The 15,610-nt window shown below is 34.9% G+C and overlaps 1 protein-coding gene across 4 annotated transcripts in view; it reads right to left on the reverse strand.

Moving 5' to 3' along the window:
- Positions 1–5,218: 5,218 nt before the first annotated feature.
- Positions 5,219–15,610, reverse strand: part of NUCB2 (nucleobindin 2) — a 35,446-nt gene continuing 25,054 nt past the window's right edge. For all 4 annotated transcript variants that reach the window (XM_015074994.3, XM_015074995.3, XM_053203407.1 and 1 more), the window contains 9 exons: positions 15,189–15,292; positions 14,198–14,383; positions 13,920–14,010; positions 13,267–13,325; positions 13,079–13,171; positions 11,960–12,049; positions 6,808–6,978; positions 5,785–5,863; positions 5,219–5,359 (listed from right to left, as the gene is read on the reverse strand). In XM_015074994.3, the coding sequence (XP_014930480.1) occupies positions 5,789–5,863; positions 6,808–6,978; positions 11,960–12,049; positions 13,079–13,171; positions 13,267–13,325; positions 13,920–14,010; positions 14,198–14,383; positions 15,189–15,292 (869 nt within the window). In that variant the 3' untranslated portion in view covers positions 5,219–5,359; positions 5,785–5,788. The remainder of the gene's footprint in view (positions 5,360–5,784; positions 5,864–6,807; positions 6,979–11,959; positions 12,050–13,078; positions 13,172–13,266; positions 13,326–13,919; positions 14,011–14,197; positions 14,384–15,188; positions 15,293–15,610) is intronic.

Raw genomic sequence — 15,610 nt, forward strand, 5'->3', positions numbered from 1 at the left:
GTTAAGGGTGACAGTGGACTTCTTTAGCAGCCTCTGCAGGGAATAAAAATCTCGCATGAAAATGAAGAAGGTCATCGTCTAACTCTGGCTCTTTTTCAATTTCTTCTTCATTGTACTGTATATCTATAAAACAAAGATTAAATATTAGGCACTAACCAAAATTAGGCTTGTCAAAATTTCTTCCTAAAGAAAATAGATTTCTCAACCCCTCTTTTTTAAAAAAAAAATTTTTTTTTAACGTTTTATTTATTTCTGAGACAGGGAGAGACAGAGCATGAACAGGGGAGGGTCAGAGAGAGGGAGACACAGAATATGAAGCAGGCTCCAGGCTCTGAGCTGTCAGCCCAGAGCCCGACGCGGTGCTAGAACTCACGGACCGCAAGATCATGACCTGAGCCGAAGTCGGCTGTCTAACCGACTGAGCCACCCAGGAGCCCCTTCTCACCCCCTCTTTTATTAACTAGGCTGTCTTAAAAATCATATTCTTGGGGTGCCTGAGTGGCTCAGTTAGTTGAGCGTCTGACTTAGGCTCAGGTCATGATCTCACAGTTCGCAGTTCATGGGTTCAAGCCCTGCATCAGGCTCTCTGCTGTCAGGGCAGAGCCTGCTTCAGATCCTCTGTCCACCCCTCTCTCTGCCCCTCCCCCGCTTGCATTCTCACTCTCAAAAATAAATGAACATTTTAAAAAAATGACATTCTCACAAAACATCAAAATTTTCTTTATAATTTTCTTCATGTGAAAAACAGATGTGCATTTAGGCTTTGGTCATACAAAGCTGTTCAGTTAGCATAGAAAAGAATGCTGTTGTAAACACATTTTGGTTAAAAAAATGTAGAGCCATATCTCAAAGAGTTTTTTTAGCATTACTCCTAAATTACAGTTTCTTTTAGCAAGAGTCAAGTATTCTATCATCCTATCATAAAGTATCTATCCTCTATCCTATTCTATCATTCTATCACAAAGTATCATCCTTTAATTATACATACCAAAGTATACTATAAAATTTATATGCTTCATGAAAATTCATATGTGAAACAAAAACCCAAATTACAAATACATACCACTAAGTCAGTTAAACCAAAGACTACTACATACCTAAAAAGTATTAAGAAGAATGATATAAACACAGGACCAATACTTTCTAACAGAGCTGGAAAGAATACTATTAGAAACTCTTTAAGAAGCAATATTCACTCATAAGTGCCTAGTATGTATAAGAAGTGGAATTCCTTAAGTCCATAAATAATCTTGAGCTAATAATCCTTTTTTAATATAAATTACAATAATTTGCTGGAAACTGAGGTAGATCTACAGTAATATCCACCCTTTATTACCCATGCCAAAAAATCATTATAAGAAACTTCTCTAAATTCTCATCCAGTTATTTTTTTTAATGTTTTTATTTATTTTTGAGAGAGAGAGAGAGAGAGAGAGAGACAGAGTGAAAGCAGGGGAGGGTCAGAGAGAGAGAAGGAGACACAGAACCTGAAGCAGGCTCCAGGCTTTGAACTGTCAGCACAGAGCCTGACATGGGGCTTGAACTCACCAACCGTGAGGTCATGACCTGAGCTGAAGTCAGACGCTTAGCCGACTGAGCCACCCAGGTGCCCCTTATTATTATTATATTTTAAGTTGGCTTCATGTTCAGCATGGGTCCTGAACACACGGCCCTGAGATTAAGACCCAAGCTGAGATCAAGTGGGATGCTTAAGTGACGAAGCCACCCAGGCGCCCCTCTCCCCAATTATTTTTTTAATTGAATGTATTTGACATACAACATTGTGTAAATGTAAGGTGTACAACATATTACTTTGATATATTTATATATTGTCATGAGTGCCCTGTATCCATATTTATCACATTACATAATCATAGTACAATATTGTTGTTTCTAATTACTTTCTGATTGAACCCCAGTCCACCATCTAAAAAAGTTTAGCCTAGGTGAATAGCTGTCTTATTAGTTTCTCGTCACACAGTCATCAACAAAAGAATATGCCAGATCATTTTTTAATGTTTCCTACAATTTAAACAACAGAGAGAGGAATCCTTCTCCATCTCTAAAGAAACACAGCATTATTCTATTGAGTGGTTTTTATGTGGTTTTTAAATCTGTATGTAAGCAGAACTTTCCTGGATTGCTATATTTAATTTTGGGATCCGTGATTTAAGAAAAGAAAAAATCTTAGGTATCTTTGGAATATACAGTGATTGTTTAAAAATTTTGTAAAACGAGAACGCCTGAGTGGCTCAGTCGGTTAAGCGTCTGACTTCGGCTCAGGTCATGATCTCACAGTTTGTGAGTTCAAGCCCCACGTCGGGCTTTGGGCTGACAACTCAGAGCCTGGAGCCCGCTTCAGATTCTGTGTCTCCCTCTGTCTGCCCCTCCGCTGCTTACACTGTCTCTCGCATTGTCTCAAAAATAAATAAACATTAAAAAAAATTTTTTTTAATAAATAAAAATAAAAATTTTGTAAAACAAGGACTAAAAGTTATAAAAATGATTAATGTTAAGAGAAAGAATGTAAAATTACGAGGTGGATTGTTTCACTCAGCAGATTTAAACATACCTTATTGTACTACAGAGGCAGTAAAGTTAAACACTATGATTTCCCAATCTCCCTTGCAGCTAGGATTCCAGATATGACTGGTCCAGTCAATCAGATGCACTCACTTGAGACTTTTGCCCAGAACCGAGTTACATGGGGAGAGAGGGAGCACAGAAGGTACCCACTTTTGCCAACACAAAGCACAGCAGAGGTGGTGTAGCTCTGGAGCAGGCAACTGTTCACAGTTTCCTTAATCCAGCAGGAGTCTTCTTGGTCTGGCAGGCAGTTTCTTGATTGTTCCAAAAGCAGCAGCTTCTTTGGCAGCCCGCTCTTAGGATGCCGTTCCTATGAAGCTCAACCTAGCTTCCCAAAGAGTCTGTGAACTATATGCACCCCTTAAACAATCCCATTGTGTTTCAGAGCTAAAGAAGGTTCCATTTTCTACAACCAGGAATCTTGACCTTGATAGAAATTTGGTAGCTAGAAGTAAGGTACAGCTAGTAGAAGGATCTTATATATGGAGTTAGCTTAGTTGAGGAGGTAGGGCTTTGGGCAGTCAGACCTCATGCCACTAAGGCTAAGGTGTTAGAGGAAATGGTGGTAGAACTTCAGAATGTTAGCATGTGTGGGCTGCTTTTAGCCTCTTTCAGCAAAGTCTTACAAGAGAGATGTGATTCAGGCTAAGGTTAACAAGACTGCACAGATGGAAAGGAATATAGCTTTGCCAAGGAATTGCTCTCTACAAAATAAATTGACAAAGTCCTAAATCTAGAGCCCTGAAGAACTGAAAAAGTCAGCTACGACCATATTCCAAACTGAAACATTTGTAAGTAAAGGTTCTGAGGAAGCTGCTAAAGCTTCTTCAACTTTTTCATAAACCTTCCCTTAAGCATTTTCTGCCAAGTAATGGGAGCAATCCTAAGGAAAAAGATCTGACTGATGACTATTGCCATCCCATCCAAGCCCATAGTTTAAAATGGTCCCAAATAGTACCATTCATTTAAGACCCAAGAGAAGAGAGAGAACACAGAAGCCAGCAAGTAAAAGATGAGGTTTAACAAAGAACCTTGTGACTTGACAAGATCTTTGTGGTTACTCATGGTAATAATTTAAAAAGACGGACCAGTAACTTACTAAGTTTTTAGGGAACATTTTGCCAAAAAATAAAACCAAACAAAAACAGACACAAACTCTAAACCTGGCCTACAATAGCCTGTAACTATCTAAAACAATCCTCAAACCCCTAAACCCATCATAACAGAAAGTGAAGTACTAAAGCTGTCCACCCCAAAGACAGGCACACTTTCCAATGCCCACTCAAATACATGAATTCACCAGAAAGGTGAATCCGGGTTTGCCTGATTGGAAAACTCAGAAATATATTTATGGACAGAGCAGAGAGACCTTGCTATTTTTGCCAAGCAGTGCCTTTTAAGTGTTATGGAACAGAGACTGTTATGTTTCCCATTTTCCCCTTTTCTAAAAGGGGATTTTAGAAACAGAAATAAATAAACAGAAATAACAACTGATTTTATTGCAGTTATCCTGTACCTATTTCACCATTATGCATTTGGTTCTCAGGTGACAGACACCTTGCGTTTTCGTTTGTAGATGGCCAGAACATTAGGCGCCATATCCTAACCTGATAGAGGGGACTATACAAGGATATCATGGTCTTTGAGCTATATGCAATAATGGACTGAATTTGGGGTATTTCCTTTTTGGGAAGAGGAAGTTGAGTGTTTTCTATGTTTCAGAAGAGTGTGCACAGATACTTAGGTAGCCAATAAAGCTGTCTGGGTTAAAACCAAAAGTTGCCTACCAAACACGACCTCTTTCCTTCTTCTTTAAAGATCCTAACTTTTAGCTGGTCCAATTGCCACATGTATTTCTCGGCTTTCCTAGCAGCTACATGGCCAAGAGACGTAAGTTCCAATGCTGTGTGGTCCTCCAGGAAAACTGCCTCCAGGAGGCTGATTCAACTGGGGAAATTTCCTTTTCCTCCCTTCCCCACTGCCTCCAAAAACAATCCTGGACAGTGAGAATGAGGTAACTTAAGGATAAAAACCATGCACTGAGGATAGCAGAACAGAGAGGTAGAAACCTGGACACCACCTACCTCCAGATTTCTTTTGTGTAAGAGGGAGAAACTCATATTTAAATTAAAACACTGTTATCTTTGGTTTTTCTGTTATATGTAGCAGAACCTGATCTTAAGTGATAGAATTGAAAGCAAAAATATAAACAACAACAACAAAAATGACCTGAAGTGGTAGCAAAAGTTATTCAATAGAAGAATTTCTGGCAGTTAAATTTGCTGAAAGGAGGAAGAAGTTAACAGGAAACACTGGGGAAACTATGATCTTCTCAGAAGAATTATTACCATCAAAGAGACTTATTAAGACAGGGGATGATAAGCACCCATAAAAGACTAACTTTATGAGTGACAACAATATAAATTTTCTTTAAAAGCACTACAGAACTTTCTCACTTAAACATTTCATTGCATTATGGCATAATTATGGCCACTTAATTAATCATTAAAGGAGAGCAAATTAAAAAGAAGAGAGGTATGAAAGTGAGAGCAGATATTGAGTTTGTATTCTTCCTAGTTCTGATAGACTTCAATCTTTAAGTATCTGTATCCTAAAAAAGAATGTGTTCTCATTTTAAAAGTATCTTCCTTTATTTCATATATGCTTTAAAATATTTATTGAGCAGAGAAAAAGGAAGGGTGGTAAAAAGATGACACAGATGTTGATTGAACAGTTTTCTTCCAAGTTCTGGTGGACTTCGGACTTTAAACGTCTGTTCAAAAAAAAAATATATGCTCTCATTTTATTAAAGGTATCTTCCTTTATTCTGAATTTTCTTGTATATGTACAGTCTCAGTATATGTACATATATGTAAATATAAATATAAAGCATTTTAAAAATACTTAGCTAATCATAGATTATAATTTAAAAATGTGTTCCCTGACAATATCAATAACTGATTAGAAAAAATTGTAAATAATGTTGAAATAAATCATTTCACCATAAGTATAGCTATCAAATTATATAGTTTTTGAAATATACTGATGCATAAAAATTTTAGAAGCCTTTTCATCTTTCTGTAGCACAAGATGCACTATTTCCACAAATATATAGAAAATACCATAGATATTAATGATTTGAAATTACATTCATAATAAATTTTTTATATCCTTAAACAAAAAAATAAAGTTACATACGTGGCTAGAACTTTGATTCTCCCCCAGGCCCTGATGGAGGAATTTCTTGTAATTTTTTTTGTTCCATCTGCTGTACGACCTAGTAAATGGAAAAAGAATGTCTTAAAAGTAAGTATTATTTGATTTTCTCATGACTTTTGACAAATCACAACAAACTAATTGAAAATTGTTTTCCAAAATGAGATATTCAAACTCTTAACATTTAGATTAATTGGGGCACCTGCGTGGCTCAGTCAGTTAAGCATCTGACTCTTGATTTCGGCTCAGGTCATAATCTCACAGTTTGTGAGATCGAGCCCTGTGTCTAGCTCTGCGAGGACAGTGCAGGGCCTGCTTGGGATTCTCTCCGCTCTCTCTCTGCCCCTCCCCAGCTTATACACGTTCTCTCTTTCTCAAAATAAATAAATAAACTCAAAAAAAAAAAAATTTAGATTCATATTCAACAAAGCAGTTTTAAAAATACAAACATTTGGGGCACCTGGGTGGCTCAGTCGGTTAAGCGTCTGACTCTTGGTTTCAGCTCACATCATGATCCCATGGTTTCAGGGTTTGAGCCCCACATTGGGCTCTGTGTTGGCAGCACAGAGCCTGCTTGGGATTCTCTTTCTTCCTCTCTCTGTCCTTCCCCCACTTACATTGTCTGTCTCTCTCAAGATAAATAAATAAACTTAAAAAAAATACTAAAATTTAGGGGCGCCTGCGTGTCTCAATCGATTAAGCATCTGACTTCAGCTCAGGTCATGATCTCACGGTATGTGAGTTCGAGCCCAGCATCAGGCTCTGTACTGACAGCTCAGAGCCTGGATCCTGCTTCAGATTCTGTGTCTCCCCCTCTCTCTGCCCCTCCCCTGCTCATGTTCTGTCTGTCTTTCAATAATAAATAAACGTTAAAAAAAATTGTTTTAATACTAAAATTTAAAATACTATAGCTAATACTTTGAAATATTATATTACAGAAGCACACACTTTTAACAAAGCACCTAAAATTCTTTCTAATGCCACAATCATTTTATAAAATACCACCTGATGGTATTCTAGCTTCTGAGCCTCAAGTTGGTCATGCTGACGTTGTAGCTCTTCCTTTTGCTTCTGAAGCTCATCTGCCTTTTTCTTAAGTTCATTTTCTTGTAAAGAGATAAGATTTTCATATTCTTTCAGTTCTTCCTCTGTGAAGAACTGTTGCTGATCCAGTGTCTAAAAGAAAAAAACAAGGGAGAGAATAATCTTAAATATACAACCAGATCTGATTCAGCTTTAAAATTCTATGATTAGCAAAGTACAAAAGAGTATCTATAGTATTACACCTTTTTGGTAAGAAAGAAGAAGAAATAAGAAAATATATATTTATATACTTATTTGAGCAGAAAGGAAAAACCCAAGACTAATGAAATTGGTTACCTACAACACAAGGAAGAGAACTGGGTAGACAGATCAAATATGGGAAAAGAAATCACACTTCTTTGAATACACCTTTTTTGTACAGATTTGATTTTTAGAAACATGTCAGTGTTTCACACACTCAAAAAAAAAAAAAGAGAAGTAAAATCCACAAGGACAGGGAAACTCCCCAAATTGACTATAAACAGAAGAAAATAAATAATGCTTTTATTTTAAGTGAATAAAACACAACGGGAAGGGGGAATAAAGTAACACAAGAAACTCTTAATCACAGTACTCTGACTACATGCTCAGGTTAAAAACAATAAACAAAAATCTAAACAAATCATCAATTCTTGTTTTGCAGAGTTTAGCAATTCTGAAACACTTTGTACATCCTAGAATTGAGGAAATAAGTGGAATGATATTGTGGAAAATAGGAACTAGATTTCATATGAAATATGGAAAGAGGAAGAGGTGGAATGTTGTACTGGAATTGGAGGCATTGGACTGAAATTTGAGGAAGTATCAGTGTGAACTCAGTAAGTTTTAACATATATGGATAGCTAAATATAAGAAGATGAATATGGATGTATCTGTGTGTGTATAATATGTACATATACACAAACATATAATACAAACATAAATATATAGATATAAACACACACATACATACACATTGTTTTTTAAATTCCCCAACTCTGTTATCTGACAAACCCTAGAAGCAATGATACTCCGGTAGCAAGGAACACATCCAGTGCCCAGATCCTGGTCTGTGATATCAATCTCCACTGAAAAGAACGAGTGCTCCTCATTAAAATGGCTGATTGTGGAGGTGGGATGGAGAAAGAACAAGATAAGCCTTGGACATCTTACGCGAAAAAGTAAGGAATCCTCGAAGAAAGATAGGTAACATGCCAAGAGGACACAAAAGCCAGTTTGAAGAAACTCCCACTAGCCAAATCTGGGGCAATTTGGGCATCAAAATAAATAGTGATGGTAAGGATACAAGCTTATTGAATAAGATAAGAAGCCATGAGTGTCCACTCAAATAAACAGAGATGGGGGAAGGGATAACTTTTCCTTACTGTAGAAGGCCAACTAATAAAATGTACAAGGAATGACGATTAGAAAATCACCATTCGTGGGAATGCAAGCTGGTGCAGCCACTCTGGAAAACAGTATGAAGGTTCCTCAAAAAACTAAAAATAGAACTACCCTATGACCCAGCAATTGCACTACCAGGCATTTATCCAAGGGATACAGGTGTGCTGTTTTGAAGGGACACATGCACCCCCATGTTTATAGCAGCACTATCAACAATAGCCAAAGTATGGAAAGAGCCCAAATGTCCATCGATGGATGAATGGATAAAGAAGATGTGGTATAGATATACAATGAAGTATTACTCGGCAATCAAAAAGAATGAAATCTTTCCATATGCAACTACATGGATGGAACTGGAGGGTATTATGCTAAGTGAAATTAGAGAAAGACAAAAATCATATGACTTCACTCATATGAGGACTTTAAGAGACAAAACAGGTGAACATAAGGGAAGGGAAACAAAAATAATATAAAAACAGAGAGGGGGACAAAACAGAAGAGACTCATAAATATGGAGAACAAACTGAGGGTTACTGGAGGGGTTGTGGGAGGGGGGATGGGCTAAATGGGTAAGGACCATTAAGGAATCTACTCCTGAAATCATTGTTTCACTATATGCTAACTAATTTGGATGTAAATTTTAAGAAATAAAAAATTAAATTAAAAAAAGAAAGAAAATCACCATTTGTAAACAATCATAGTAACAATTGTTTCTGGCTAGAATCATCAATAGATGCTAAAATTAGCAAATAATTAATCTGAGAGTATACCCTCAGAAATTCCTTTTTTTAACACAGAATTTTCATTTTTTATTGGTGATAATGTAACTTGGTACAATTCTTTCAAAAAGTACTTTTACAAAATATATCAACCGTCTTAAAAAGATTCCCTCGGTCTTGGTAATGCTACATTGAGAATCCATCCTATAAAATAACCCTAACCACATAAAAAGCTTTACATAAAAATGTTTATAGCAGCACTGTCTTTTTAAAATAAACAGTAAAAGAATGGATGTCTAGCCCTGAGAAAACAGTTAAGCACTTCAATAACTATTAAAATAATGCTTACAATTAGTATTTGGAAATGCTTTTGATATGATGTCAAGTGAATCTTTTTTTTTTAATGCTGGCTTCTGATTCTGGTAGTATGAAGAGTTAGACAAAACACTTTTTAAATTACAAGATAGAAAATAGAAGGGAAACCCGGTAGACACCATCTTAAACAAATAATAAAAATTAACATTGCCAGTTATAAGAATAATCAGCAGCATATGCTCGGTGATATGATGCACTTGGCATCACTTTGGTGCTATTCCTACCAAAAGTAGGAATCCTAAGGAAAGAGCAAATGGAGGGAGATTCTACAAAATAACTGGTCTATACTCTTTAGAAATATCAATGCCATGAGATACAAGACTCAGGAACTGTTTCAGATTAAAGGAGACTAGGAAGACATTATAACTAAATTCAATGTATGATCCTGGATGTTCTTTTTCTATAAAGGGCAGTATTAGGAAAACTGACAAAAATCTCAACAAAGTCTAGAGACCAGAGAAGAGTATTATGTGTGTAGCATTGGTAATGTTACTGTGATTATGCAAGATAAATCCTTGTTTGCAAAAAATACACAGTCAAGTATTTAAGGTTAAAGCAGAATCATGTGCAACTTACTCTCAAGAAAATTATATATGTTATATATAAGGAAAGGTTTTCAGGAATTCCTTGTCTATTCTTGCAACTCTTTTGTAAATCTAAAATTATGTCAAAATGAAAAAAAATATGCAATTATCTGTTGATCTAGTTCACCAGAAGTAATAAAGAGAATGCATATTCAAATAATACTAGCATTCTTCTCTTCTTCAGCAAAGTCCAGAAATATTGCAAATATAGGAAAAAAACCCTTATGACAAAATAGCTGATTTCTTTAATCTCAAACTAAGATGATAAACTGTCATCCTGGGACTGTCCTTGTTTTAGCACCAAAACCTTCTACATCCCGGGAAACTCATTCCAGGGTAAACCAAGACAGTTGGTCACCCTATCTGAAACCATTTTCTGGACAATTAAAAATCTAATTGAAATGGTGATCTTTTATATTTTGTATGGAAAACTAAAATGTTCTTTCTTCAGTCTCTTCTGGTTGCTACCTCAATTATTCTTTTAAAAATGTGTATGCACAGTAAACCATGGAACAAATTGGGACACCTTTCTTGAGCAATTTGACAAGACATATTTAGAAACTAAAAATGTTCATAAACCTTGAGAATAGTTCTATTATTAGGGCTCAATCCCAGGGAAACCATTATAGATCCTAAAAATGTCTGAACAAGTAGAGAGTCATCATAGGGCTAACTACTACAGTCAAAAAAAAGTGAAATTGACCCAAATGGCTAAATCTGTTTGAATGGTTATATAAATTATGCTACAACCACACAACTGAATGCTAAGAGCAATTTTTAAAATTTTATTTATTTATTTTGAGAGAGACAGAGAGAAAGCACATGTGCACAAGCAGGGGAGAGGCAGAGAGGGAGAGAGAGAATCCCAAGCAGGCCCTTCACTGTCAGCGCAGAACCCGACACAGGGCTCAGTCCATGAACTGTACGATCATGACCTGAGCTGAAATCAAGAGGCAGATATTTAACCCACTGAGCCACCCCAGTGCCTGGCTAAGGAGTCATTTTTAAACCATGTTTTTTGAGTAATGGCATCATGAAATATTGTTAACTTAAAAAAAACAGAATTTCCCAAACATACAAGACATTTATACAGTCTGAAGCCATTTAAAAAATATATAGATGGGAGTTTATGTGTACATGTAATTTAAAAATAAGACAGTATACTATATAATATGTGCTATGTGTGCATATACTACAGATACAAACTATTTCCAAACTGGTATAACACAATGCATAAATTAAGTGTCTACCTTGGAATAATTCTACCATTCTAATTTATTCTTTAAAAGTATCTATATTTCGGGGCACCTGTGTGGCTCAGTCAGTTAAGCGTCTGACTTCGGCTCAGGTCATGATCTCAGTTTGTGGGTTCAAGCCTAGTGTGGGGCTCTGTGCTGACAGCTCAGAGCCTGGAGCCTACTTCTGATTCTGTGTCTCCCTCTCTCTCTACCCCTCCCCACTCACGTTCTTTCTCTGTCTCTCTCTCTTAGAAAATAAATAAACATTAAAAAATTTTTTTAATAAATGTATCTAGGGGCGCCTGGGTGGCTCGGTCGGTTAAGCGTCCGACTTCGGCCTAGGTCATGATCTCGTGATTCATGACTTTGAGCCCCACGTCGGGCTTGGTGCTGACAGCTCGGAGCCTAGAGCCTGCTTTGGATTCTGTGTCTCCCTCTCTCTCTGCCCCTCCCCTGCTCATGCTCTGTCTCTCAAAAATAAATAAATGTTAAAAAAAATTTAAAAAAAAATAAATGTATCTATATTTCTAATTTTCACACTTAGAAAAAGTGCAATTTTAAAAAGACTTATATGTAACTTGATTATAAATAAAAGGTCAATTGCCACAGGTTTTCCAAAAAATCAAGTTCATTATTTTACAGTGACGTTTCATATGAAAAGCCAAGACAGCAAGGCTCCCCATGAAAACATAATGGGGAATAAAAGTTAAAAAGTAGAATAAACTGATGTCGAATTTCTTGAACCATACATCCCATTTCAAGTAGGTTCTATTACCTCCCAGCTATCTGGCTCCAAGAATTCCTTTTTTTCTGTAGCTTTCAAAAACTCTTCTAGAGTCACTAGTCGGTCTTTGTTAGCATCAACCTGATTGAAAAAAAAGTTGATGTAAATAATATAACTCTTTCTCATATTACCAGAAATTACCTTCTAATAGATGCTACTACATAAACAAAGAGCAATTAAGGCTAGCTTAACATCCACAGAAATGGTGGGGGGAAGAAAACCAGAACACTCAACATTATATTAGAATCAAAAAATAGATACTGTTATCTTCTGTGTAATTCAGATTTCAGCGAGATATCTATATCCCTGATTACCCTCAAAGATCACCACCCTTAAGTCTGCTGATCTAACTGGTTAGGCTATTATTGTCTTCCTCCCTCACTACATCATGCATAATCCAAAGAAAAATAACCTTTCCAGAAAGATGACTGTTTCAGCCAAGAATAAAGAAGTTTACATTAAAGTACTCTCAACATTTTTCTTAACAACTATCTAAACCAAAATTAAAGTTGACAATCTCTCCCAATCCTCTTCCATGGCTCTTACAAACTATAGCAAATTCAGTTACAAAAGTGAACCCCATAATTACCAAAGAAATTCATTTAGCACTTGGGATGCCAGCAGTCAACAGAAATCCCAATTCATCACCAATAGGTCAAATATCAGGTGAAAATCACTGACTTAAAACAGTGGGCCTTAGTTACTCTGCCTATGATGTCTATGACCAAAGTTTTGCTTAATAATGTGAACAAGAAGTAAATATTTGTTATGATAAACCATTAAGGTATTGGATTTTTTAGATTTTCTTGATAAAAATGCAGGTTTTTAAAATAGCAAATATTGGACTACGTTATTTTTTACTTCTAAAAGATATGCAATGGTATCTTAATCTTTTAAATACAAATCCTTTAAAGTTTAAAATATTTTAAAGCAGTTACAAAATAATTTTATCTACACTAAAAGGAATTTACTGAATATTCTGGATCAAAAAAGCAAAATCCAATTAAATACCTATTCTGTATATTTATTTTCCACTTTGTGGTAAGATTTATTGTAAGAACTTGAATAATCCATCAAAGTAACATATAATCTTAAAATTTTAAAGCATACCTCATTCATTACATGTTCCCTCATTCTAAGCCGTTCTTCCTCCATTTCTACCATATCATCTTCTTCATTTTTGGGGTCATAAACTTTCTCCAACTAAAAAAAAAAGTTTCAAACCAACATAAAAGAAAGGAAGATAATAAAAGGAAAAGAGAGAGCAAAAACACTGAACACTTACTGAACTCATTTACCTCTTTGGTAAATAGGGCTTCTAATTCTTGTTCATCTAAAAAGCCATCATTATTGACATCTGAAGTTTAAAAGTCACAAACACAAAAATCGATTTTAATGCCTTCAAAAATAAATAATGAAAATACAACTCTTTACAACTGGCTTGCAGAAGTTGTACTGACATGAAGCATCCATATGCTACAGAAAAATGTTTCCTCCTCTTCATGAAGCCTCAGATCAGTCCAACTGATGACAATTTATTACTAATTCATAATTCATAATAGTTTTTTTAGAAAAATATATCTTAACCAGTTTTTTCAAAAATATGTAGTGAAACAATATGATATAGGAGTAAAGTACATTTTAATGTTATAGCATAAAGCATGTTGAATATAACCTAGCCAGTCACAGAAATACCTTCAGTTTACACAGAACCTTGCCATAAGTGGTAATGACTCTACAGTAAAAGCAAGCAAAAGACACAGCTACTGACCTAAAATATTTTATGCTGCAGATCAGTAATAAAGACCATGATATTACCTTAGAGAAAAACTCTAAACATTTATTGTCATTAGGACTCAATAACAGACCTTGGCAAAAATCAGTTAAGAAAAGCAACTATAATTTTTCAAACAGCAGATATAAATATCAATATTTGTATCAAATCTGTTACCATGTAATTTGAAAAATGTCTTGGGGTCAAAGTCATTAGGATCCAATCCATCAGTCTCTTCCCATACCTCTTTTAGTTGATCTTTGCTTCCCTGTGAATCAATTTTTAAAAAATGCTCAAAACAAAATATAATCTATATATATAGATTGAAAATAAAATACAAATTTGAGAAACTTTGAAGAATTAAGAATCTAAAGTACTAATAACATGATAAAATTTTACTGATACAAAAGAAGTATCTTCCTCTAATTATGGTTTCATAAAGTCATAATCCTTACTGGATGGTTAACTTTGGGATGATTTTCATGCTTTTTCTTCATTTCTTCAAATTTAGATTCTTCTTCTTTCCTCTTTTCTTCATTCAGTGTTTTTAAATATTCTCTCCTTTCATGTTCCTTCATCATTTCATATTTTTTAAATTCTTCATGCCGAGTCTTATCATAGTGTTCCAGATCACTTGTGGCCTATAATATTTAAATTAAATTACAAGAAGTGTTTGGAAATATAAATAAAGCCATTCTTGCATATAGCATACTCTCTAACAGAAGATAGTATAGAAGGGCCAGAAATCACTGGACACTTCTTTTAAATTCTACCATTTTATTTTAGTCATTATTATTACCAGTATGTAGGCACTCAAAGAAACTCATAGTTCAAGCCTCAGCTTTAGAAAGCTCCTTATAAGCAAGTAATATATAAATTGATTTTAAAAAGAAGGAAGGAATTATATCAAATATGTACAGTATAGAAAACTAGAACAGTTTCTAACCACTTAACTAAACTAATACCCAGGCTACAACATCTGGTTTGATAACTCCATACAGCACAACATAAGAGGTCTACAAACTCTTACCTAAAATCTCAGAGCTCAGATGTGTTTCAGAATTTTCTAGATTTTAGAAAGAGAATATGGCATATATGCCATATTATAGAATATCTTTGCAGAGTCTATAATCAAAGAGATTAATACTTCCGCAGCAAAGTCTATGAATATTCAATGAAGTAGACTAAATAAAAACTATAAATAGCCTTACTATAATTCAAGCCAGGTTTCAACTTTAATAGTGCTTTGGACTTTGGAACTGTGGGCAAGGGGTTACAGATTGTTACGTCCATATTATTTTCTATAGTAATAGGGGTTAAGCTCTCTCCCTTTAAAGATACTCTATAGAGTATCTAAGAGTTATATTACCACTTCATTGAATTTATTTATCAAATTACAAAACCTCAAAGGCACAACAAAGACAACATTTTTTAAATTATTCTCACCGCTTTGATTAGCATATCTAAATCTGTAGATTCAAACTTGTCAGGATTCAGGTGGTTTAGGTGATCAAATTGTTTCAGAAGAGCATGATGGTCTATGCCCATATCTGAAAGAAAATGAAAAAACGGTAAATAATAAAGTAATAAAAGCTAGAAACACTGATATAAATGATACATAAGAATAAACATTCATATTTATTCCTATAGGATTTTATAAGAATATTCAAAATTTTAGATTAAGTGTTGATATTTTCTTTTAGAATATTGTACATATTGTTATTGTAGGCAAAAGTAATGTCCTTGAATCTAAAATGGAATACAATGTAATATGTACACTTTATTATTATTTCTAGAAAGGCTAGTTGACTATCAGTATAATTACAGTAAAAACTTTTATTATTGGAAAACTACCAAATTTCCTACTT

Source organism: Acinonyx jubatus, chromosome D1 (assembly GCF_027475565.1).
Source record: "Acinonyx jubatus isolate Ajub_Pintada_27869175 chromosome D1, VMU_Ajub_asm_v1.0, whole genome shotgun sequence".
NCBI classification, from domain to species: Eukaryota; Metazoa; Chordata; class Mammalia; order Carnivora; family Felidae; genus Acinonyx; species Acinonyx jubatus.